This window comes from Corylus avellana, chromosome 4, assembly GCF_965113065.1.
Source record: "Corylus avellana chromosome 4, dhCorAvel1.hap1.2, whole genome shotgun sequence".
Lineage (NCBI taxonomy): Eukaryota > Viridiplantae > Streptophyta > Magnoliopsida > Fagales > Betulaceae > Corylus > Corylus avellana.
The window spans coordinates 31,799,026-31,822,502 of record NC_142493.1 but is presented as its reverse complement, the minus strand read 5'-3'; the positions used below and the strand labels follow the sequence as shown (position 1 = coordinate 31,822,502).

The 23,477-nt window shown below is 37.1% G+C and overlaps 3 protein-coding genes across 4 annotated transcripts; 1 reads left to right on the top strand and 2 right to left on the bottom strand.

The window, feature by feature from the left end:
* Nucleotides 1–895: 895 nt before the first annotated feature.
* Nucleotides 896–6,107, bottom strand: LOC132177826 (EXS (ERD1/XPR1/SYG1) family protein). Its single transcript, XM_059590292.2, has 13 exons — nt 5,482–6,107; nt 5,015–5,369; nt 4,870–4,918; nt 4,702–4,773; nt 4,418–4,547; nt 2,971–3,091; nt 2,647–2,893; nt 2,456–2,560; nt 2,329–2,373; nt 2,100–2,249; nt 1,714–1,992; nt 1,495–1,631; nt 896–1,363 (listed from the first exon to the last, which is right to left on the bottom strand). The coding sequence occupies exons 1-13, from the start codon at nt 6,062–6,064 to the stop codon at nt 1,264–1,266; spliced, it is 2,373 nt and encodes a 790-aa protein (XP_059446275.2). The 5' UTR covers nt 6,065–6,107; the 3' UTR covers nt 896–1,263.
* A 3,116-nt stretch (nt 6,108–9,223) lies between these two features.
* LSMT-L (Rubisco methyltransferase family protein) lies at nt 9,224–13,550 on the top strand. Its single transcript, XM_059592710.2, has 6 exons — nt 9,224–9,785; nt 9,896–9,924; nt 10,635–10,846; nt 11,503–11,628; nt 12,002–12,406; nt 13,063–13,550. The coding sequence occupies exons 1-6, from the start codon at nt 9,292–9,294 to the stop codon at nt 13,273–13,275; spliced, it is 1,479 nt and encodes a 492-aa protein (XP_059448693.2). The 5' UTR covers nt 9,224–9,291; the 3' UTR covers nt 13,276–13,550.
* Nucleotides 13,551–14,175: 625 nt separating this feature from the next.
* Nucleotides 14,176–20,450, bottom strand: LOC132178988 (O-fucosyltransferase family protein). Of its 2 annotated transcripts, XR_015911919.1 has the most exons (9): nt 19,831–20,450; nt 19,201–19,268; nt 19,030–19,118; nt 18,735–18,897; nt 16,326–16,615; nt 15,590–15,794; nt 14,956–15,113; nt 14,504–14,878; nt 14,176–14,395 (listed from the first exon to the last, which is right to left on the bottom strand). XR_015911919.1 is itself a non-coding variant. In XM_059591588.2 (8 exons), exons 1-8 carry the CDS (start codon nt 20,081–20,083, stop codon nt 14,605–14,607), a joined length of 1,500 nt encoding a protein of 499 aa, XP_059447571.1. In that variant the 5' UTR covers nt 20,084–20,450; the 3' UTR covers nt 14,176–14,604. The 2 variants fall into 2 exon arrangements, 1 of the variants encoding a protein (XP_059447571.1); XM_059591588.2 differs by having other exon boundaries at nt 14,176–14,878.
* Between the last annotated feature and the right edge of the window lie 3,027 nt (nt 20,451–23,477).

The following is a 23,477-nucleotide window of genomic DNA, read 5'->3' as shown; positions in this document are numbered from 1 at the left end:
ATCATTGCCCTGAGCTTATTATTGGGGACTTTTGTTACTTTATGAGTTTCTGCAAACCTTTAACGTCTCTTCCCTTATAGAAAATTATTTCACATTAATTTGCTCTTGATTTTAGAGTTTGGGAGTTTGATTTTCTGTCACTTCCTGCATTTAACATCACTAATGTTGTTCCAAGGTATTGTTGTAGGTTATTGTAGATATGATTGCGATTATAGGGGTGGGGTTTCTGTTCCAAATATATCATGTTGCACGAGTACATTTTTTTCCCCTCCCCTTTGTAATCCTCTCTGTTTTAGGTTGAAAGTAATTAAGACTCAGCTTGTGTAGCTAAGGGCATCGTGTGTACAAAGGATTCCATGCCGCTTAGACTAGCAGGTGTTGCTTGTGGGGTTTGCGAACACATCAATATTAAAAAATGATGATTCTACTGGTACTGCAAAGTTCTATGTTATTTAGGTAATTAGACTGTCCATTGCTCTTTTCTCTGCATGAGTCATGGAAATCTCTAACAGGTTGATCTTATCTGGAAAAAAGGTTTTAATGTCATTTTGGATTTTTAAAAGATATGTGCCCCTCTGAATTTGAGTTAAGGTTTGTCGATTGCGGTGATATGAGAAGTGGTTGTTGCAATTGTCGACAATGTTATGCTTTCTGGAAAATCAGGTCTTTTGGGATTCTGGGTTTTAAGAATGATCTGCAAAGGCCTGCTCAGCCTGGTCAAGTATCTTGTTCTACCTTGAGTTGAGATCCTGATCGCAGCTAGAAAGGCAAATCAGTTATCTTTTAGTATGCTACTACGCTGCCATATGGCTGCTTGAATTTTTGAAACACTATTTTTTTCGGGCATGGTTCTTTTATGATTTACATAATCTGGTTTTAACTTTCTGCGACCTTGAAAGTCACAAAATACCTTGATTTGTTGTGAGAATGCAATCAGCTGGATTTGAAAGATCATGTCACAAAATACCTCAAGGGTCTATTTGGTATGCGGAATGGCTATTCTATTAGGAAAAATGAATAGTTTGTATTAAGATTTGAAGAAGATGGAATAGAATAGCTGGTTTTAACATTTGGTTGTGCCCTTTGCGCTTCTAATAAATTTCTTTTGCTTATCAAAAAAGAAAGATCATAAGTAAGGTTTTGCTTGACCAAAGCTTAGTGGCCTTATAATCATTGGCCACTTGATGTGAGCAACATACAACCTTGAGATAAATAGTGTTTGCTTTTCTTTCTTTTTTTAATCAAAATGCAGCCTGTGACAGTTTACTCATCCTTGTCGTCATCTCCATCATAGTTGAAGGGTAGTGGCACAGACTTGAATGCTCGGAAGTTGCCAACATTGTTCAAATGCTCATTCTCCAGCCTGATAAATCACCAAAATTTAGAAGCTTATAACTTGCACCAACTCTCACCAAGCAGTCCCAATACTTCTTATTAGCGTATATTAACATGTAGGAAATTTAATATCAAAATTTGACTGAAAATGTTGTTTACCTGAAGAAATTCCATATCCCACGACGAATGATCTCTAGGCTGGCTACAATGGTGACCAAGGATTCTGCATGTAAGAAAGACACCTTAAAACCCAATACAGTTTGCATCCAAGCAAACCTCAGGAAAACATTCAACACCTGCATTGTGATCATGAAGTTAAAGATTATTAGTGTCAGATTTTTTATGAAAGTACTCTCCAATGTAAAGTCATTTACTCACCATGGCTACAAAATATACACTTTTGTGAGGTATTAGGAGCTTGTCTCTCAACCAACGGTTCTTTGATTGCCGTTGCAGAAGCCCCCAGTCAATAACCAGATCCCAGTATGTACTAACAATTGCTGCACAGGCTGAGAAAATCCAGGCTAGCGCTCCCCAACCCAATCTCTTGTCAAGACTGTAAGCTGTCCTCATGCAAACAGCCACAATTGTCACAAAATATTTCAGCCCGTTATATCCGTCCCTATAATTTTTCTCTTCAAACCGGCGACGGAGGCACTGAAGAAGAAGAAGAGACAGGAATATAGAAAAATATAAGTGCCTGCAGGCTGCAGCAATAATCATTCGAGTAGTAGTGAAGGAAGAAGGTAAGTTTGAGTTGATGCCTGAAGGAGCCGAGACCAGTATGGAATCACAGCAACGATGAACCAGAAAGTTTTATATACGTCGCTTTTGTTGCAAGTGTTCTGTCTGTGTTTGTAGTCTCCCCAACCATAGTAGCAAATGTAGAACTCAAGACTTCTTAGGGCTTGCACCTGCACAAAAATAATGATCAATAGAATGAATTTCTGGATGGACAAAAGAAAAGGGAAATTCGTGGAGTGATTCTGCAACCTGGCTTGTCAACTGATCTGCCAAGAAGAAATCCGTGAGTGTGACCTGCAGTGGAAAGAAAGTCTCAAATGTTAACACACACACACACACCACAGTTCAATTATAATTAGATTTTTCCACCATTTACCTTGTACAAAGGAGCAAAGATACAGTGGAAGAGACATGTGAGGAAGAAGAAACGACCTGCCCGATACATGATGTTGAATGGGCAGAATAATATGATGAGTACAAGCTGCAGGGAAAGACATGCAGGATTAGGTTCAGAAATGTGAACAAAAAAAAAAAAGAAAGGGTTTTAAGTCGTATATATAATCTTACAAAAACCAAGTTGAGAGGCAAAAGCTCGGTGAAGGAATTGTATTCTGGCGAATGCATGTCAAGGTTTGAGAGCACACTGGCTAGTGCAAGTGCTGCAAGACCAAAACTGAGGAGAAGAACTTCAAGGTACCCAACATCTGTTCCTTCCTTGAATCCAAATATGAAGGAATAATTGACTCGGTACCGCCTCCAGAAGTAGATATTTGCGCCATACATCAGCATGTGCAGGACTATAAATCCAAACAAGCTGCAGTGGGAAGTTTAAGCGTTTTATGTATATATGATTTGGATATTTAATACTAGAAATCCAGTTTAAGAAGAAACCTGTAAAGGGGAAACATGTTCTCCATGTACTGGGTGCCACCCTTCTGCTTCATGATACCGCGGGCACGTATAATCAAAATAAGAGCTACTATCAGAGCTGCTGTGCACCCAGCAAAGAAACCTGAAATTTTTTCCAACCACCAGATTCAAGGGAAAGATATGGATATCCAAATTTTCCATACGAAGTTCAAATCATACTAAAGCTTACGTAAAATGGTTTTCAGAAAATGATTTCCACATTTTTTGGTATTTACTTCAACGTAAAATAACGGTCAACGGAAAATATTTTTCTTTTGATCGAAAATTCTTCTTTAATTTTCGAAAAATAGTTTACGGTGAGCATCTTATTCTTAAATCGATGGACCTTGTCAAGACCCGCCCAGAACCTCGCCGAGACTTGACTGAGACCCTCTCGGGACTTGACCGGAATCTGCCCGGGACCTAATTGGGACTTGATTGGGACCCACCCAGAACTTGATCGAGACCTGCCCGGGAACTAACTGAAACTTGACCGGGACCTGCCCAGGACCTGACCGAGATTCGCCTGGGACTTGCTCGGAACCTACCCGAGACTTGACCGGGACCTGATCGGGACTTGACCTGGACCCGCCCGAGACCCACCTGGGACTTGCACTGGACTTGACCGAGACTTGCTCGGGACTTGATTGGAACCCGCACGAGATCCGCTCGAACTTGACTGGGACCCGCCCGAGACCTGAACGGGACTTGCCCAAGACCCGCCCAGGACTTGCCCGAGACCCGTCCACGACCTGACCGAGACCCTCCAGGGACTTGTCCAAAACCCGCTCGGGACCCCGCCAAGACCTACCTGGGACTTGACCGAGACCCACTTTGGAACTGATTGGGACTTGACCGAGACCCGCCCGGGACTTGCCCTAGACTTGACTGAGACCTGCTCGGGACTTGACCGGGACCCACTCAGACTTGACCGATACTCGCCTGGGACTTGCTTGGGACCCGCCCTAGACTTGATTGGACCTGCCCAAGACCCGCCCATGACTTGCCGGTCGGGTCCCGGGTGGGTCCTGATCATGTCCCGGGCAGGTCCCAGCGGGGTCCCGAGCAAGTCCTAGGCGGGTTCCGATCAAGTTCCGGCGAGGTCCCAGGTAAGTCCCAAGAGGGTCCCGAGCAAGTCCCCGTCAAGTCCTAGGCGGGTTCCGGGCAAGTCCCGGTGAGGTCCTGGACAGGTCTGTACGAGGTCTTGAACAAGTCCCGTGCAGGTCTCGGCAGAGACCTTATTGGAAAAAATATATATAAAAAAAGATATTTAAAAAAAAAAATTATTTTCCATGTGCAAGGTAAACGCCGTAAAATGTTTTCGACAAAAAATATTTTCAGAAAAAATGTCTTTCCTAAAAATATTTTTCGACAGAAACCATTTTACGTTGAAGTAAACGGAGCCTAAATCATCAGAGATCTTATGTACCCATGGAAAATGTTATCCTATGTTTGTCTCTCTTTGCCTTCGGTCTCAGGATGTTCATGGCTTTATTGCGGTTGGAGTTGGAGAAATGCTTGATGAATGTAGCTTCAACCCTTTCCATAAGCTTGGAAACCTGCAATGGCAAATGGCATACCATATTACAAGGAAAGGCACTGGACTAGGTATTATATGTCACTAAAATCATCTTAAAAAAAGAACTTTCCTTTCTATTAATACAAGTTTTTTTTTCTTTTCCTCTCTCTCTATTATGAATATAGAAATCTTACCTCATCAGAGCTGCCAAGGAAGGAGTTATCCACCATTTTCATGTAAGATTTTGATGCTTTCCGTGAAGTAATCTGCAGTGTTAGGCTAAAAGTATAAGGACCAAAATCAATTTCCAAACCCTGTAGGGAAAGAGCAATGGATTTTTGTAGCTTATGGGGCAGGAGTACCTTGTCATATTTCTTCATGATCTTTGAAAATGCCAGTGTGTTCAAGAAGCTGTATCATTCATAGCAAATAGTATCTGAATTTAGAAGAAACAGAATGAAAGCTAATTAAATATATTATATAAATAAACAAGCATATATGGATTACCTATAGCTCCTTAGAAGCCGAAGCTTCTGGTAAAACTCAACAAAAGCCAGCTTAAGTTTTCCTACAACTTTCTCGAGATTTTCCCTACTGAATTCCAGCTCTGTCTGCAAAGGGTGGAGAAATCCTTTAATGGTTGAACGAGGAGTCTCCTTAGTGATGTTCATTTTCACATGCTTAAGCACTTCCAGTGGAGCTGGTCTAGTGCCCCCGAGCTCCTTCGGCTTCGGTACTTGAACCTTTTGGTAATTCACCATTTCGGTCTCCTTCACATCTTTTTCCTCACTCCATGCCTCTGATTGTCCATGGCTGCTCTGTTCACTCTCTTCAATCACATCCATGCCCATCGCAACTCTTCCTGCTCATACATCATAAATCATACATCATACATCATTTGGTTTTAATTTCTTAAAGCAATAATAGCTTCATTATACCAAAAGAAGAAAAAAACAAAAAAAAAAAATTATTACTTGCTCTGGCTCCTCTTGGTGTAGAAGCCGACAAGGCAGCAGTTGAAGCTGCAACATCAGAAGCGAGACGAGACATCTCTACCGACATATCAAAGCTGCCATGAGGATTCTCCACTTTGATCCGAAAAGCAATCAAAGCATCCATTTGCTTATTAAGGGTAGCAGCTTCCTTCATCACCTCCTCCACCTTGGACCTGTAAAACATGTCCACTTTGTTGAATTCATCGTCCAGCCTCTTAAAGTAAACTAACTCATATTCTCCGCCATCGTCGGAGGCCATGAGGAACGTAGTCTGACAGCTCTGGGAGCCACCCCGGTTCGCCGATTTGATTAGAATGGCTTGGGTCTCAATGTCGTGATCAGGGGTGGATGGGCTTGTGGGTTGGTTGTGTCTCTGTGTTAGCCCACTAAAAGCTCTGTAAAGTGTGGCCTTTCGCTTTAGGCCAGCCGGGGTGGGTGGCGGCCGGTTTTTTTGCCTGAAATGTTGGATTTCTTTCAAAAGGGTTTTGAGATAATTATAATTCATGTATGCTTCTTGCCATTCCGGCACCATTTGTGCCGTGAATTGCTTCCCAAATTTCATGTTTTCTAGCCTTCAAGTGCTCTGCAAAGATGAAGAAACAGCAAGATGCTTGGTAGAATACTTGATGCGTGGGAAGAGAACCCCTTCACTAACTCAATATATACCATATGCACATGTTGCGTAAAGTCTTGTTTTTCCATCAAGTCAAAGTCACTCAAATACTTGCAAAATAAAATTAAAGGGGAATGTTAGTGTTCTTCAAATGTTTTTTCGGTTTTTTTTTTTTTTTTTGTCGAAGAGGATATTATTTTTTAAAAAAAGTTACTAGATTTATTAGTCCCTTAACAAATGATAGAGACACAACGTTGGTCCAATTTTTCTTTTATATGGTCATTTTTTTAAATAACATTTTATGTGGTCATTTTTTTTATTTAATATTTTTTTTAAAAAAAAGGTCTTTTTCTTCAGAATAATGACCATTTTTTTTTAAATGACAATTTTTCTGAGGAAAAATACTTTAAAAAAATACCAAAAAAAAAAAAAGACAGGATGTTATTACTTCATAATTTTTTTTTTTTTAAATGACTATTTAAGAGAAAAGTTAGGCCAAAGTTATGTCTCTATCATTTCTCTTAAAAAATAATATTCACATAAAATAAAAATAATACTAGAAAAATACCTAACATTTCTCAAAATTAAAAACTACTCAAAAAACCCAAATTTGCCTTTAGAATTTAGATCTTCTATAATGATATTCCTTGGAAATTGGAATACTTGGCCCCTTTGGCAACTCCTTTTTTTCCCTCAATAATGTTCATGCATCATTTTCTCTTAAAAAAAAAAAAAAAAATTTAATCACATCATTCACTTTTTAAATAAAAAAAAAATAGTACAAAACTTTTTCTTTTTTTTTTTTCACTTTTTACCACATTTTTTTCACTTTTAACAAAATTTAAAATTTTATACCATATTAATCACATTTAGCTACATAACCAACCGTGACTTTTCCTTAGTGAGAGTTTTAAACAGACTTTGCAGCTTTGTTTTTTCCACAAAGACCTTGCAGATTCTTTCTTTGTTTCTTCCACAAAGACCTTGCAGATTCTTTCTTTTTTTCCAGACTTTTCACTCATTAATAAAGGAGGCTTCCATTAGGGAGCCCCACAAAGAAAAATTAAAAGACACTTTTTGAAAAAATTATTTTTCTATGAAAGTGAAATATGGAAGCACCGAGCTTATTATAAAATAAGGAGAGCTACAAGGAATATAACCGAAAGAGTTGTGATTTATTTGTTGACAGACAAATAATTTTCTATTTGTTGCAAATTTTCTTTCAATTTCTAAATTTCTCCTAATATTTTTCTTTTGTTATTAGTAATGCTATTATTTATACTTATTTATCACATTCGTTTGATATCGGTTGACATTACATATTTTAAATGATTTTTTATATCAATTACTTTAAAAAAAATGTTTAAAAGATGCTACTTTCAATGTGAAATGAATATAATAAATAACCTTTATTTTTTTGTGAAGTTGCCGCGTCATTGAGAGTTTTCAAACAGATATTGAGCCTCTAGTCCACAGGAATAGTCAAACCTAAGCTTAGATCAGATTTTTCTCCAATATTATTTCCACGTGTTTTTATAGGTCCATCTACCATCATTGAATTTTTCTCCGATATTATGTCCACATGTTTTGATAGGTCCATCTACCATCGTTGAATGACATAAATTTAATGTTGAATCTATTAAATTTACAAAAATATATATTTGAAAGAGGTTAATTAACGTCATTCAACTCACATATCAATTAAATATTTTGGAAAAAGTCCACATAACCTCCTCAAATTACCACTCAATTGACAATGTCCCTCCCAAACTATCAAAAATTGTCAATGTTTTCCTCAATGACGAAATTACCCTTAGTAAAATTAAAAAAAAAAAAAAAAAAAAAACTAAAAAGGGTCATTAATTATGACTCTTCAATGACATAATTTCTTCGGCCATGAATCCATGATAAACGTCCTCAAGGAGTAGCTCAATCGGTTGTGAACCACGCCTCATGAAGCGGAGGTCACTAGTTCGAATCTCCTCTCTCCCGTCTCTTATGTGGACATGTCAAAAAAAATAAAAAATAAAAAATAAATCCATGATAAACCCAACATCAACTACAGCGACGAAATGATAATGGGAAATGGCTCCTCTCCAATTGAATTCAACTAGAGGGGATCCTTCTTCAAGATAATGACTAGTTCAATTTCATTAATTATGACTCTTCAATGACAAAATTTCTTTGACCATGAATCCATGATAAACCTGACATCAACTACACCAACCAAATGATACTGGGAAAGGGCTCCTCTCCAGTTGAATTCAACTGGAGGGGATCCTTCTCCAAGATAATGACTGGTTCAATTTTCTATTTACTAGTTTCTTAACAATTTGATGTGACGGGAAGTGATTTTTAAAATCACCAATAAATTAAAATTTAATAATAATTTTAAAAGTTACATTTTATTTGGTATCGTACATGATTTATGTTGAACTACCAATTGTCTCAAAAGGGTAACTCAATCGATTGGAGACTACGTTTTATAAATCGGAGATCTCTAGTTCAAAAATACTATTTGTTCTCGTACTAGTGGTGATGCCATGATTTTTCTCTTTTTGTTTTTGCATCGAGAAGAGTTGTTCTTAGAAAATTCTTTGATTGTTTTTTTTTTTTTCATTTAAGTTGGCTTAGAACTTGTTTGAGATTACGTGAGAAATAGTAAAAAAATATTTTTAAGTGAGCCTGTTTGGGTCAAACAAAAAGTTGACATGTTTGGTAAAACAATTAGAAGTACTTCTTTGACTTTTTTTTACTATAAAAATGGTCAAAACACACTTTTAAAAAAAAATTAAATTTGAAACTGTTTCTTGAAAATTGAAGCTTTACTTTGAAAACTTTGCTTCTTAACGCATTTTCAAACATGCTCTTATAATAATTAAAAAGAAAAAAAGAAATTAAAAAAAAAGGGTTGGGTTAGAATAGATTCAAAGCCCAAGCCCAAGCCCAAGCCACAAAGCAGAAGGCCTTAAAAAGTCAGCAAGCCCAGGAAGGCGAAACTTGAATGGAAAATTAGCATCGTAGATCACCCAGGGTCCAGGCTCCAGGTGCCCGGAATGGCAAAAGGCAATCCACAGCCACAAGCTATAAAATCGACCCACAATGTCATCTCATCTCATCTCATCACATTGATAAGCTCAAAGACGAAGAGAGATCGAAGCAGAGAGGGAGAGACAATGGTCAATCCCTTCACATTATCTCCACCCTCAGCGTTCCTCTCCCCTACCAAAACCCTCAAACGCTTTTCCGCTCTAACCCATTCAAAAAGACAACCAAGGCCTCTCTCAGTGACCGTTACCTCACTTCACAAACCTGGCTCCGACATTGACTCACCCCATTTGCCGCCCAACGTCCAGACCTTCTGGCAATGGCTGCGCGACGAAGGCGTTGTGTCCGCCAAGGCTCCGGCCAGGCCCGCTCTGGTCCAGGAAGGCCTGGGCCTCGTTGCCCAGAGAGACCTTGCTCGGAATGAGGTCGTTCTGGAGGTCCCCAAGAGGTTGTGGATCAACCCAGATGCTGTGGCCGCCTCCGAGATTGGGAGTGTGTGTAGCGACTTGAAGCCCTGGGTGTCTGTGGCTCTGTTTCTGATCAGAGAGAAGCTCAAAAGCGACTCTCCGTGGCGTTATTACCTCGATGTTCTTCCGGAGTACACGAATTCCACTATATATTGGTGGGTTTGGCTTACTTTTGGTTGTCTGGCATTTGTATGCTGGAATTCCGTGTTTTCAATGGATTTGATATTGTGGGGTTGATGAATGTGGTTTAATGGCTCCAGTGCAGGTCAGAAGAGGAGCTGGCTGAACTTCAAGGTCAGTGTAGTTGCTGTTTAGCATTGATCTTTCAAGTTTAATTATTATGTTAGGCTCAGTCTTTAAACTTTCTAAGGTTTCAACTATGGTTAGCTTCATCTGCAGAGCATATATTATAGCATAAGTATGGTGCTGCTAGTGAGTATTTGACACGAACTAATATTGTTGGTGATGGTGGACATAACCTAGAAAGTTATGGCCTGTGCAAATTGCTTACTCGGTTTGAGCATATTGTAAATCATGATGGTTGTTGAGTCAGGCTTAAAAAGGCAATAATGTTCTCATGTGGAGCCACATTTCAGAATGGAAGTGCATTGGTGTGACATTTTAGATATAATTTATGCTAGGAGGGATTTTTTTTTTTTTTTTTTGAATATTGATTAGTAATTGCGGGAGGGAGGTGGAAGGTTAAAATGGTCTTTAACTCCATGGGAGACTTGAAGCTATCACGGAAGTAATCCAAGTCTTTTTACCCTAACCAATGTGTCTTCTTATATGTGAAGACTATGTTATATTCATTTCGAAATTTCTAATGTAAATATTCAACTGCATTTGTTTGGTTTGCCAATGGATGAAATTCGCCCATGTTTCCTTAAGTAATGTATAAGACCGTAATGTGGCTTTGATGATGATAGATGTCATAATCTGATCTGCAGAATCCCTTTTATCTTGCCTTTTGTTATTGACTTGGATTGAACTGACTTTTCCAGGAACTCAACTTTTGAGCACGACGTTGAGTGTGAAAGAATATGTGCAAAATGAATTTCTAAAAGTGGAAGAAGAAATCATATCCCCTCACAAGCAGATTTTTCCATCTCCTATAACACTGGATGACTTCTTTTGGGCATTTGGAATACTCAGATCAAGGGCATTTTCACGCCTACGTGGTCAAAATCTTGTTTTGATCCCCCTTGCAGACTTGGTAAAGCATTTTTTCCCTCTTCATATTAGTTTTCAGTGGCAGTCTTTCTGACTTCTGAATTATCAGTAACTCTAATCTGTATGAAAAAATGACATAAGGTCTCCTCCTACAATTTGTCATGGACCCTAAGATTCATAAATTTTTTTTTTAAGAAAAATGTCATGGATCCTGAGTATTTTGATCACATCTATATTTTTCCATGATAACCACATCTTTGGGTTATTCTGGAACTAATTATTTAATAATGCAAAAAGGAAATTAGCGTTTGTTGATCATCTCCATGAACTTGAAGCCTGTTAAAAACTGATTGGCTAAAAGCTGCATTGGACATACCATAAATGCATGCTCGAGAATGTCACTAAGAGTATATAGAATTTAATTCAACCTACTTGAGTTACAAATAGCAGTGAAGAGGTGATGCTTGCATATGAGGCACTTGCATAGAACTTTGGTCTCAAGGAAGTGTCCCAGAAAGCTTTACTAAAAAAGTAAAAAAATAAAAAAATAAAGGGTGTATTTACTATTTTCACACAGGTCATGATTCACTATCAGATTAAAATAGGTCACTACAGGCAATGCTGTTGCCACTTTCATGTGATGCGCTACACTGCCTCTAGTTGGAAATTTAACTTTATCAGGACCTACTTATGAATCAGATTAACCATAGCCCCAGCATAACCACAGAAGATCATGCGTGGGAGATTAAAGGAGCAGCAGGTCTCTTCTCTTGGGATACCTTATTTTCACTACGGACCCCTGTTTCTGTCAAGGCTGGTGAGCAGGTGAAGTATTCAAGTTTCCAATGTTTCTTATTGTATCCAGTTCCATTGGCATCCCATATATCTGAGCACATATGCTTTTTTCTATTTGACATAAATCATAGTAATTTCAGAATCATCGACAAGTTGGACAACATCAATGCCGAATACGTATTTATAAATCTAGAGTCATTTTGTGTTGAGACGAGGTGATATGTGCCAAAAGAAGTGGGCATCATGAGTCGATACTAATAAGGAGTGAACTAAGAAACATTGCCATTTTGATATCTTGAAATCCATGACTTCTCCTTTCAAGTTTACATGAATAACCCTTCCCTTATGAATGAGGTCTAATTTTATATTGTTAATATGTGACAATTGGAAGTTATGTCAACAGGTTATGATCCAATACGACATAAACAAGAGCAACGCTGACCTGGCTCTGGACTATGGGTTCATAGAATCCAAGGCAGATCGCAATGCTTTTACTCTAACACTAGAAATATCTGAGTCGGACCCATTTTTTGGGGACAAGCTGGACATTGCTGAGTCAAATGGTATGGGTGAGACTGCGTACTTCGACATTGTTTTCGACCGTCCACTTCCGCCAACAATGCTTCAATATCTGCGGCTGGTAGCACTTGGGAGCACCGATGCTTTCTTGTTAGAATCTATTTTCAGAAACTCTGTCTGGGGCCACCTTGAGTTGCCTGTAAGCCGTGCCAATGAAGAGCTCATATGCCAAGTGGTCAGAGATGCATGCAAATCTGCTCTTTCTGCCTATCATACCACCATTGAAGAGGTAAACTTTTGCCCTCCATTTAATTTCTGGTTACTAATTACTTCTCATGTGATGTTATCAATTGCTTTCATGTGTTATACATACATATGGAGTAGATGCAGAAAACCAATAGTTAAATAGGTTCAACGTATCAGGAGTTCACATCATAAGGATGACTTTATGTAGTTTAAGTTGAGTTTTTTATATCGCATATTCAAATCAAATTCCTCTCAACCACAGGTGGTGGGTGAAGTGTATTCACGCCAAAGAAAAAATATGAAATTTTTATATATTAGGGTCTCCTGAACACACGCTATAGGTTGTATCAGATATCTGCTTGGTAAATGCCATCCCATGCACAGCATTTATAATGGTAGGTCATTATGTGGCATCTTAGTGATATTCACCTTTTAAGATGATGCTTGTTTTAATAATACCTCAGCTCAATGAGTCCCAACTACTTGAATCAGCTAAGCATATCAATTGTTAAATAAAATGTTATACTGACGTCCTTTGATGGCGTTGTCAGGAGCCACGGCCCTTTTTTTCTTTTCTCTTTTGCGTTTTCCCCTGGTCCTCAGGGCAACTAAAACTCTTTTGCAATTTGAGAGCAATGGTGCCTTCTAATACCCAATCAGTCTGAACCCATGATAACTAAATAGATATTTGAATTGCAGGATGAGAAGTTAAAAGGAGAAAATCTCGATCCAAGGCTAGAAATCGCAGTTGGAATAAGAGAAGGGGAGAAGAAGGTGCTCCATCAAATTGATGAGACCTTCAAGGGTAGGGAATCAGAATTGGATGAGCTGGAGTATTACCAAGAAAGGAGGTTGAAGGATCTTGGTCTATGTGGGGAGCTAGGTGATATCATCTTCTGGGAGCCCAACTAGAGCTAAGTCTGTCACTCCTAAACTATGATTGGTACCTCAATGAAACGCAGTTTCTGGAGTTCTCTTAAGAGGGGAGAAAAGGAAACACCCAATAGACAACATTTTATATGCTGCAGTAGTCTCTTCAATTGTCTAAATTGGGTGTGCGATTGAGCATCCATTGAGCTTACTTCTACAGCCCAGTTTACACTTGTACTTCAAGAGCAGCAAGAAGTTCCTGGTTGAGCTACAATCTTTCTTAATGGCTAACATATAGAAGGATTAACAATTTTTTACATGAACCGTAAAGACGACACAAATTTAACACGAACTTTGCAAATTAGGGTTGAGGGGTTTAACTAGTTTAATTAAATAGGTCGGATTAGAATTGTCCTATATAGTCTTGTAACCATGCCTTGACAAACTCAAATCTGACACTCGATATTTAGGCGTGACAATTTTTTATTCCACCCAAGAATTCGACCCGTACTCAATATGTAATTAATGAGTTAGGATTGAATAGTCTAATCATATTAGAGCTAACTTATATAGTCCAATATTTATGTCTTGACATAATTCAAATTTGATACATAACACTAATTACCATCTCTAATATGTAACATAACTAGCACTTATTGTTATCACAATCCAAACAAGTGTCATGACCAGAGCATATCCAAACCCCTAACCCATAGGTGACATCATCAAATGGATCATGTTAATAGATTTTGCAAGCATGGCGCATGATCAACCAGACCATAACTAAATCACCCTCCAGTGACATGTACATTACAAATTAAGCTTAATTGAAATGTCTACAAGCCCTTGGATTGCATGACTACAATATATCATGTCAAAAATTTGAAAAATGTTATTTGTCACATTTTACCTCACAATTATTTCAATAATGTTGATGTGTCACTTTTAACCAACTCTTAATTTTTTTTTTTTTTTTTTTTTTGGTTCACAAAAACCTAGTCCAAAAGTAGGCTAGGACTGCCCATTCCCATCAAATATGGACGCCCCAAAAAGGAAATAAGCCAGGAGGCAATGCTAGCTTCATTTCCATTCATCACTGATTCCGAACAAGCCTTTCGAGTGGGACAATGATTAATGATCTACAATATCGGATATCTTTCGACTGTGGAATTATATGAAAGCCAATGAACACATCAACCGGACGAGAACAAATAAATATATAAACAAATAATAATAATAAACATTTTTGACACTCAAATGGGCACTCAACTGTTCTTTTCTGCCGTTCGGTGCAAAACCTTCTGTTACGCGCATATGCATGGTTAGTAGCCTTCTCTTCTCCATATCTACGAAAAAATTCAGTGGTTGCAGTCACCTTGTTTTACTTGAGTTGCCAGGGCCTAGCAAGTCATCACAATTTGTTCCCCCACAAAGGCACTCCTGCGGATTTGCATAGAAGTAATCTTCCTCCTTTGGCTTGTCTACAGTAACCCTACGACGCCTTGGCTGCCCCATTCTTTTCTCATGAGCCAATCGAACAGCGCCTATGAACTCATTCCATGAAAGTGTTCTATTCTGATGCATATCCAATAACTCTACAAGCCTTTTCCGATCCAATTGGATGGTTTTTTTAAACCCAAGATACCTGCAAGATATCTGATTAGAAATGTCTTCAACATCATCGAAAAAGTCCACCTTTATGAGAAGGGTATACAAACAAACCTGCGGTGGCCTTCCACAACTTTTGCCATGTTTCCATCGTAGGTGGGAATGAAAGTGTTACTGGCTACTGAAACCATAAAATCTAAAGCTGCCATTTGAGATGAATGATTCTGGAATTGTTGCAACTCCCCTGGGGCTAGCAACATTTCCTTTTTCACCTGAAAATTGTTATGGGGTCTCAGATCTTAGAAGAATCATATGCAAACAAAATGGGGGAAGTTCATATATTACTGTCAAGAAGCTTATCGCTAAAGCTAAAAGGGAGATGATACAAATACTCAATAAGAACAAACAGGCATATTCTACAGTTAGGTCCAACCACTTGATGGAGCCCTGATGAGGTTCTCTAAAAAAGATAAAGTGCAGTAGAAATGATCTAAATGATCCAACTGTTTGTCAATTATATGGGTAAGGCAAACCCATAAAAGGCATGCTTGATCATCAGCATGTAACAAGCATCAAAACACTTGGAAAGGTTTCAATATGTTACCACCGAGGTCATCTTAATTAGAATAACTCACGGACAATGAACAAAAGCAGAATGGTTTTCACTACCATTAAAGGGTGATAATATCACAAGCAGAATCACAGAGAGAAAAAAGTAAGGCAAGATGCAGAATAGAAAAAGACTCACAGTTCGTGGAAATGCAGCTCTTAGTGCTGCGAGTCTCCGATCACTGCCATAAATCTCACCAGCTGCGATATAAATCTGCGTGTTCTTATCGAAACCCAATGCCTGCAAAATTAACGCTGTCTCCTCTGGTGTCAGAGGACACAAGCCCTGTGCTCTCCTCTTGTCTGACACTATCTCTTTCTCTCTCCACCAAGGGTATGTATACCTGGATGAAAAAGGTGCAATATGATGAATACACACTACTTTGACCGTAAGACACTTTTATAGATTCGACGAAAAGAATAAATACAGTTTGGTCAGGAGGGATCATAAATAAATCTCTTTCCTCTCCAAGTGGTAGAACCCTGAGTTAGATTCAGAAACAACTAAGGCAGGAACCACACTTGTTGCACTAGACACTAGACACTAGACAGGAAGTTGCTCGATTAGGCCATTTCTGATTATCCAGTTGAATCATCACAGATTTGGCATCCTTTCCAAATACATGATGCATTATAATAAAGAAAAAATTCCAGATCATTTGACACAAAACTATGACCATACTATAATTTTTTTTCCCTTTGTTCTGCACATCACCTAGCAAATATTCACTGGACAATCTCTTTTACAAGTTAACCACTTCATAAGCAAAGTGTACTTATAAAAAAACATTTGTCAGGTTCTTCAAATGTGCATTCCAGAAGGGATAAATTTTTTTTTTTTTTTTTAAAAAAATGTAAACTCCCAAACAACAAACCTCATCCGCTTGAGCTCCTCAGCTTCTTCCTCAGTGCAGCCATGAGTACAACCTGAGAAAGCCAACATGTCCATCTCGTATCTTAGATGCAGAGCCAGGAAAGGTCCCTTTTCTTGAAGCATACGAACCAATTTGTACCCCAAAGTCTCAATCTGAGGAGTGAATTTCAGTGCCTGGAAATTAACATGACATCTGAGTTTTTGAAGATCAAGTGGGATCCCATTGTTTGCCAAACGTGCATCTGTTTTGTTAAAGTGCAAGACCTTATGCTTGCCAAAAAGTGGAAGAATCTGCACAATGGAATCAAAGACATAGGATCAGGATGAATCACCAAAATAAGACGGATCAATACATTCATTCATCAAAAGACTCCACAGTTCACTTTTCCTTGGCATGTTTGGTGGGTGGGGGGAAGAAGAAGAAAAAAAAAAGGGGGAGGGGGGGCATGTTTATATTGATATCCCCATATTGGGTTTTACTCCACTTTCACTTTAATATCAGGAGCACTGACTTGCGTTGAAGTGAACTGGAAATGGTAAATAGCTACTCTTCAGTGCAGCGGAGCAAGAAAAAGTCAAAGACTGACATGATTATTGATAACTACAAGGCTAGCAGAGTTCTTAAAATTAACACCTTTAATACTGAGCCCGAACTTAATTGGTGCTGACATCGTAATTTGGTCATGCAAGTGCCACTGCTACAAATGGATTTTTTATAGAGACCAAGCACGCAATAGTGATCTCTCCACTGTTAAAGGACTTCCTCAAACAAATATCTTTTGCACCCCCAAAAAGTTCTGCCGGGGGGAGCACTTTCAAGAAGATTAAATGAAAACAGGTTTTTAACCCAAAACCACTCAATTTTAGCTAAGCAACCAGGAATTTTCCATTTATTCAAACTATCAATGTCCTTGAATTGTACTCCTCTTTTTCTTTTCTTTTTTCCTCTTATTACTGAAAACCAATGTTTGTAAATTGTAATTACATAAGCAGCTAAGCACTACACTAGTAAGATTGACAGGAATTTTCATTTCTTCTTTTCCTTTTTGCTGGGGGAGAGGTAGTTTGAAAGCAAAGACAATAATACAGTAAGAGGTCACAGATACTGACTACTTTCTCTTGACTCTATTGGTATATTAATAACTTTTTCTTTTTTTTTTTTCTTTTTTGATAAGTAATACCCAGTCTTATTAAAAAGTGAAAGGCACCCCTAAATATACAGGAAGTATACAAAATGGACACCAAAACAGGAAAAGCAAACTGATACTTCTAAAACGATACTCGTTAAAACTTCCAAATGAACACATGCGTGCATGTAGGTACATATTGACTTGTAGAATTACATTCATTGCCAATTTTATAAGCTTTTCTGAACATATATGTAGACATACTCCACCTTACAAAGCAAACCTCAAAAACTGATAATCACACTAGCCCAAATAGAAGTGGTACCACTGGATTTATATAAGGGGTCCCCAAAAGGAGAGGATATTAACAATCTCAGAGTGAGTCTATAATCAGCAAATAATTATCTCTCGGTAAACATCATTCAAGTAATGACCCCTGAAAATCAACCCATCTAGACAAGAAATTCTGTGACAAGCCAAAAGAAAAAGGCGCAAAAAAGAAGGAACCAACGCTGCCCTTAAAGAAATGTGTAAAAGATTCCTTTAAGCAGCATCTCCTTCCCGTGTCCATTATGGCAACATGTTGTACAGGAGCATTACAAAATTAGATGGATGCCAGGAATTATGCTATGCTGACTGTCTTGATACTGAACAAGGTCTAAATACATCACGATAAACCAATAATAATCTAAACTATAACAAAAAGTCCAGAGTTGAGTGCAGGGACCTATTTGTTATTTTTGCATACTACAAGGAGCTCTCAGAACATTTTTGTACCACAAGGAACTATTGGAAATCGGTGTAACCACAAAGACTGATTTTGTATTTTTCCCAATAATTTTTTTGGTTTGTTAAAAAGTTTCTTTAATAAATTACTATTCAGGATTCCTTAATCCTCATGGTCCTAGTAGATCCCATATAACCTCATATCAGACTTTTGTTAAGAAAATCCACGAGAAAAAGGGAAAGCTCAAGAGGAAGAATTAAATGGGACCTTATTCTTCTCAAATCTCAAAGAACCTTCTCCACAAAGGTCATTACTCCCCCTTCCACCAAAAATGAACAGACTTCCAATATTTTTTGGGTCTATCAAGAACCTTGGTCAGGGTACACATATCAAACAAGCCAAGTCAAGCTCAAGTTTCAATTTCATTCTTAACAAATCAGGGGGCAGAAGTATTTTCAATAACTTGATCAAAGATAAATCTACCTGTAAGCTATGAACTTGGTAAGTAACATAGATTTTCGTCGATTAAATACAAAGTAGTGAAAAGTACACAAACCTGTTGTAAGTAATATTTTTCATTTGACCAGCTAACAGGAGGCATCTCAAATGGTACGACTCCATATTTCCTATTAAACCTTTTTGGCAGCCTTTTTATGATTTGCACTTCATCTCTTAGTGAATCAATGAAATGTCTCACATCAAAGATGTCCTCAAAATTACTGCAGGAATAATGAAAGGGTTTAAAATTTTAAAACAGCCACAAAAGCAGGTAACTAAGTCTTAAGTACTGTAGAAAGAATGCTAAGACTTAAAATTAAGTCATTTCTTTTTAACCGAAACAATGAATACACCTAGGATCAGCCCAGAAGGATGTCTTGTCAAGCTCTGGAATAACCAAAGTGAGATTCAAAAGCCGAGCAACAGTCACCATGTCGCATATCTGAAATGCCAAAGTAGCCAAATCAACAAATTGACATATGATAACAAAAAAGGGGCAAAGAAAAAGAGAAAAGGGCACAAACTGCTGAACGCATTTGATTCAAGCCTCCATTGCAGGACACTCTAAGAAAACCATTACTTTTATACTTTCCTGCAAGATATCAGGAGTTCCAATCTTATTCTACAAGCAAAAAAAATAAAAATAAAAATTGATAACTTTCATCATTTAAAAAGCATGGAATTCACATGCCAAAATATAATATTATTGAATTGCACCAGAAGATGTTCCAAGTTCCAACCTCTGAAGTAATCGCACAAATTACAAGTTGATTATGGCCTTGACATATGCCTCCTAGAAGAGAACTACTTGTGAATGCATGGAATGCACTAGTATTTTAGAAGACCATAAGGCACCTCTTTGAGAACTTATGCAACTCCTAAGCCAAGTAACTTCCATATTTTTATCATGAGAAATGCTTCTCAGTATTCTCAAGTATCCATCTCCCAACATTTATTATTCATTCCTCAACGACTTAATGCTGTAACATTATTTTCCTCCAATAAATTCAAACTACTCCAAAATGTACGTCATACCCAATATAGTTCATGTAGTACTAAACTGAGATAAATAGAGCAGTGACTATAATAATGATTCAATCAATCCTGATCACTGACATAATAACATTACGAGCTTTGGGGGCTCAGGAACTCACTTGCGGGAAGAGTAGGCGGCAGCGATCGCACCTCTTCGACGCGAAGTTGAGCCCTCTGGGACATCCGATTGGTGATCCCAGAGAGCAGATGCGGATGCCATAGCCCACCGACCGCCACGAGCTGAACCAAACACGTCCAGAGCACAATGCTCGAGCACACTCGTATGAACCATAACTGCAACCGCGTCCTCGGAATCACCGGAGCCGGCAGCTTATCGCACCGCACCTGTATACTCTCCGATCTAACCTCCATATCTCCGCCACACACCTCATCCCCTCTGCCTCCACATCAATTGTCACAAACCCCGATTTCGCCAATTCAAAAGGCACTCACATTATGTAACCTAAGCTAAGATTATCCCCAAATTTTAAATCTTTGAAAACCAAAAACAAAAACAAAAATTGGAATGTGGATAACTTCGATAATGTAGTATTATGAGGCTGTGAAGGATCAAGGAAAAAAGAAAACCCTAGAGGGCAAGAATCACGAGCGGAAAAAGAATAGGGATAACAAATTTAAGTAACTTTCAACAATCCACAGCACACACCGGCAAGGTCAGTTACTTTTTTTTCTGATTCTTTTGAACTCCGTTTTTTTTTCCGGGAAAATTTCCTTTTTTTTCTCAGAGACTATATAACATTTTCCTGGGAAAATAAATAAATAAATATATACACAAATATATAAGTTAATAGATTCCTTTCTCGTCCCGGATCTTATTTATTCAAAACTAAAATACAGGATGTGGTTAGCAGATTGGGGCTTTTGAATGGACAATTGTCGGGGACTTCTCTCCGGTTCTAACGCCTCCGGTTGTTCCTACTTCCTATCTGACTTTAATGCGGTCTTTTTTAATATTGAAATTACCGTTTAATATAATTTTGAGAGGTCCGAAGAGGGACATTTCTTGGCCTTTTCTTATTATTTCAGTTAATACAAACAGTTTTGACCACTTTAATTTTATTTTATTATTTGTAAGTGCTACAAATGTCCATGATGAAAATTGAGAATAATTATTTTATAGTTTATATCGAATTTTACCAATTTAATAATGTAGATGTTTGTCATATAATTAATATATTATTATATTATTTAAAACTATATATATATATATATATTATTATTATTAAATACAATAAAACAAAATTCCAATTATAAAATAATTTCTCTATTTCTGCAATATTTTAAAATTGTTTGTTAATAATTTTTGTAAAAAGTGCGTATATCCAGTTTTGAAAACAGAAAAATTTTAAAAATTGTTACCAAACTCAAATTTTCCTATTGGTATCGTCATATCATATGCAAAGTCATATTTTATAAATGACAAAATTTTCTTTCAAATTAGTCTGGAATAAATATTTTTCAACTCATTTAAAATAGTGTCAAGTGTTTATAAATATTTAAAAGACACATTAAATTTAGTTTAAGTTAATAAACTGCTATAATGACATTAAGAATTTAATGTACATTTTAAATATTTATAAACACTTGACACTATTTTAAATGGATCGCAGGATTTTGATGAAAGTTTTGTCCTTACGTAAATATACAATTTAATGTTTTGTTCTCTTTTTTCTGTATATTGACTTGCTAGTCATGATTAGGAAATTCGAGGTTTTATGACACGTCCAAAATTGAATGCAAAGCTCATTGTCAAATGAAGCTTCCCTGACGGCCAGCTGGTGGTTGTAGAAAAAACAACCAAAAAAAAAAGAAGACAAAAATTCCTTCTAAATTAGTCCAAATGAAATATCTTCTAACCCATTTTAAATGGGTTAAAAGAATATTTTTTTAAGACTCGTTTGGAAGAAATATCTTTTTTTGACATGTACACACAAGAGGAGGAAGAAGGATTCAAACTAGTGACATCCGCTTCATGAGACGTAATCTCCAACCGATTGAGCTATCCTTTGGGGTAGAGAAAATTTCTGTCCAAAAAGAAATTGACAAATGAACGTTTCCGGAAGCTTGCTATGAATTGGAAAAGCATAAATATTGATCATTATTCATCCACATAGTAAAACTAATTGTTCCAGCTGATTGATCTTGTTGGTGACATTGAGTCATTGACATATCCAAAGATTGCTTTTCTGGTGCATATTCATAATGATAGAGTTTCTGTCCAAAATGGGTCAAAAGAATTTAATTCAACTTAATTTTTATAAAAGAGGAATAATATTTAGTATATTAATATATAATTAAAATAATGTGACAATAATATTTGGATCAATACGAATTTATAAAAAAAGACAAATTATGCTTACAATGTATGATACTATAGGATTACCCATTAGTTTGCACCTTGCACGTTGTAGAATTGGCCTCACTTGACAGCTTTTTTTTTTTTCTTTTTTATAAAAGAGCAAAAATATTAATAAACTACTTCAAACATAAAATGTTAAAAAATAAAAAAAATAACAAATATGTTACATTTATGTCAAGTCAACCCAATTTTCAACAAAAACAAAAAGCTAAAATTAAAAATTAAAAAAAAAAAGAGGGTCCAATTTCATTCTCACAGCAGGAAAGGAAACTTCTCTTTCACGAAAAGATTGAGACAAAGAGGTAACAAAATGATATTGAATATCATGACGCTTAAGAGTAGGGACCAACAAAAATCAACGTTCTCTATTATTCAAGGAACCTTACAACTTCTCATAGGATCCCCATTTTCTTTTTCATGTGGAGAGAAATATCATTCCTTATAATTATTTTCCGCATTTAATTAGCCAAAAAAACCGTATAAGGTAGGTGCCTCATGTTACACGCATGGTGGATGGATAGTCCTTTCTTTCACCGTCATTAGATTTGTAAGGATCATGTAAATCCACACATATATCCTACTAATTCAATAATGATGATTTTAAGAAATTGGAGGACAAAAAAAAGTGATAAGTACGTTAGACTCACATGAGCCCCATAAATTTAATAATAATTTTAAAAAATAAAAGGACGAGAAAATGACAATTACATCGGTTAGGCTAACTTATTCATAATGAAAAAGAAAAAAAGGGGTAGGCTTTTAACCACGATTGATTTGTGTGATTTAGTTAGGCCGGCTCCCACAATTCCACGAAAAATAATATAATTTATACACGTTTCTATAGGGTCAAAGTCCATATATATAAGATAGTGTCTCTGTCATTAGAACAAATTCATGATTTTTTATTCAAGTCGTAAGGGTTAAGCCTAATTTCTAGGCCAAAAAATATATAAATATTTAATTATAAGTATATATATATATATGTGTGTGTGTGTGGTCCACTCTAGTTTTGTTTGGTCCCTATCTGACATCTGTGACAATGTAATACAAATTAATTGAAGAATCAAGAATGAATACAAAAGTCCTGCTCTGTTGTGTCCAATGTGCTTTACCCATGTTGAATATGTATTGATGGTCGGTGTCATTGCTGATGAGAGATGAGAGTGCTGGAGCCTGGAGTCACCTGTTTCTAGATTTAGAGAATGGTCAATACGGTGGGGCTGGTTGCACCATATTTACAGTCTGCTCTGCCACAACTTCAATGAACAACGTGGGTGCCCAAAATCATTACCTTTAAACTTTCATCTTCGCAATAAATAATAATGAAAGAATAACGACTTTCGGGATGGTTCAACTATCTCCAATTGTTTTTAAGGGGTAACTCAA

What these genes read in the sequence shown, in the direction of transcription:
- LSMT-L (XM_059592710.2), top strand. Translation starts at nt 9,292, where the DNA reads ATGGTCAATCCCTTCACATTATCTCCACCCTCAGCGTTCCTCTCCCCT. An exon ending in TGATCCCCCTTGCAGACTTG is followed by an intron (nt 10,847 to 11,502) that starts GTAAAGCATTTT and finishes CTTATGAATCAG; the next exon opens with ATTAACCATAGCCCCAGCAT. An exon ending in ATCATACCACCATTGAAGAG is followed by an intron (nt 12,407 to 13,062) that starts GTAAACTTTTGC and finishes TTTGAATTGCAG; the next exon opens with GATGAGAAGTTAAAAGGAGA.
- LOC132177826 (XM_059590292.2), bottom strand. Translation starts at nt 6,064, where the DNA reads ATGAAATTTGGGAAGCAATTCACGGCACAAATGGTGCCGGAATGGCAA. An exon ending in GTGTATATTTTGTAGCCATG is followed by an intron (nt 1,632 to 1,713) that starts GTGAGTAAATGA and finishes ATCACAATGCAG; the next exon opens with GTGTTGAATGTTTTCCTGAG. An exon ending in GGGATATGGAATTTCTTCAG is followed by an intron (nt 1,364 to 1,494) that starts GTAAACAACATT and finishes GTGATTTATCAG; the next exon opens with GCTGGAGAATGAGCATTTGA.
- LOC132178988 (XM_059591588.2), bottom strand. Translation starts at nt 20,083, where the DNA reads ATGGAGGTTAGATCGGAGAGTATACAGGTGCGGTGCGATAAGCTGCCG. An exon ending in GAGGAGCTCAAGCGGATGAG is followed by an intron (nt 15,795 to 16,325) that starts GTTTGTTGTTTG and finishes TTTTTCATCCAG; the next exon opens with GTATACATACCCTTGGTGGA. An exon ending in GAGCTGCATTTCCACGAACT is followed by an intron (nt 15,114 to 15,589) that starts GTGAGTCTTTTT and finishes AACAATTTTCAG; the next exon opens with GTGAAAAAGGAAATGTTGCT.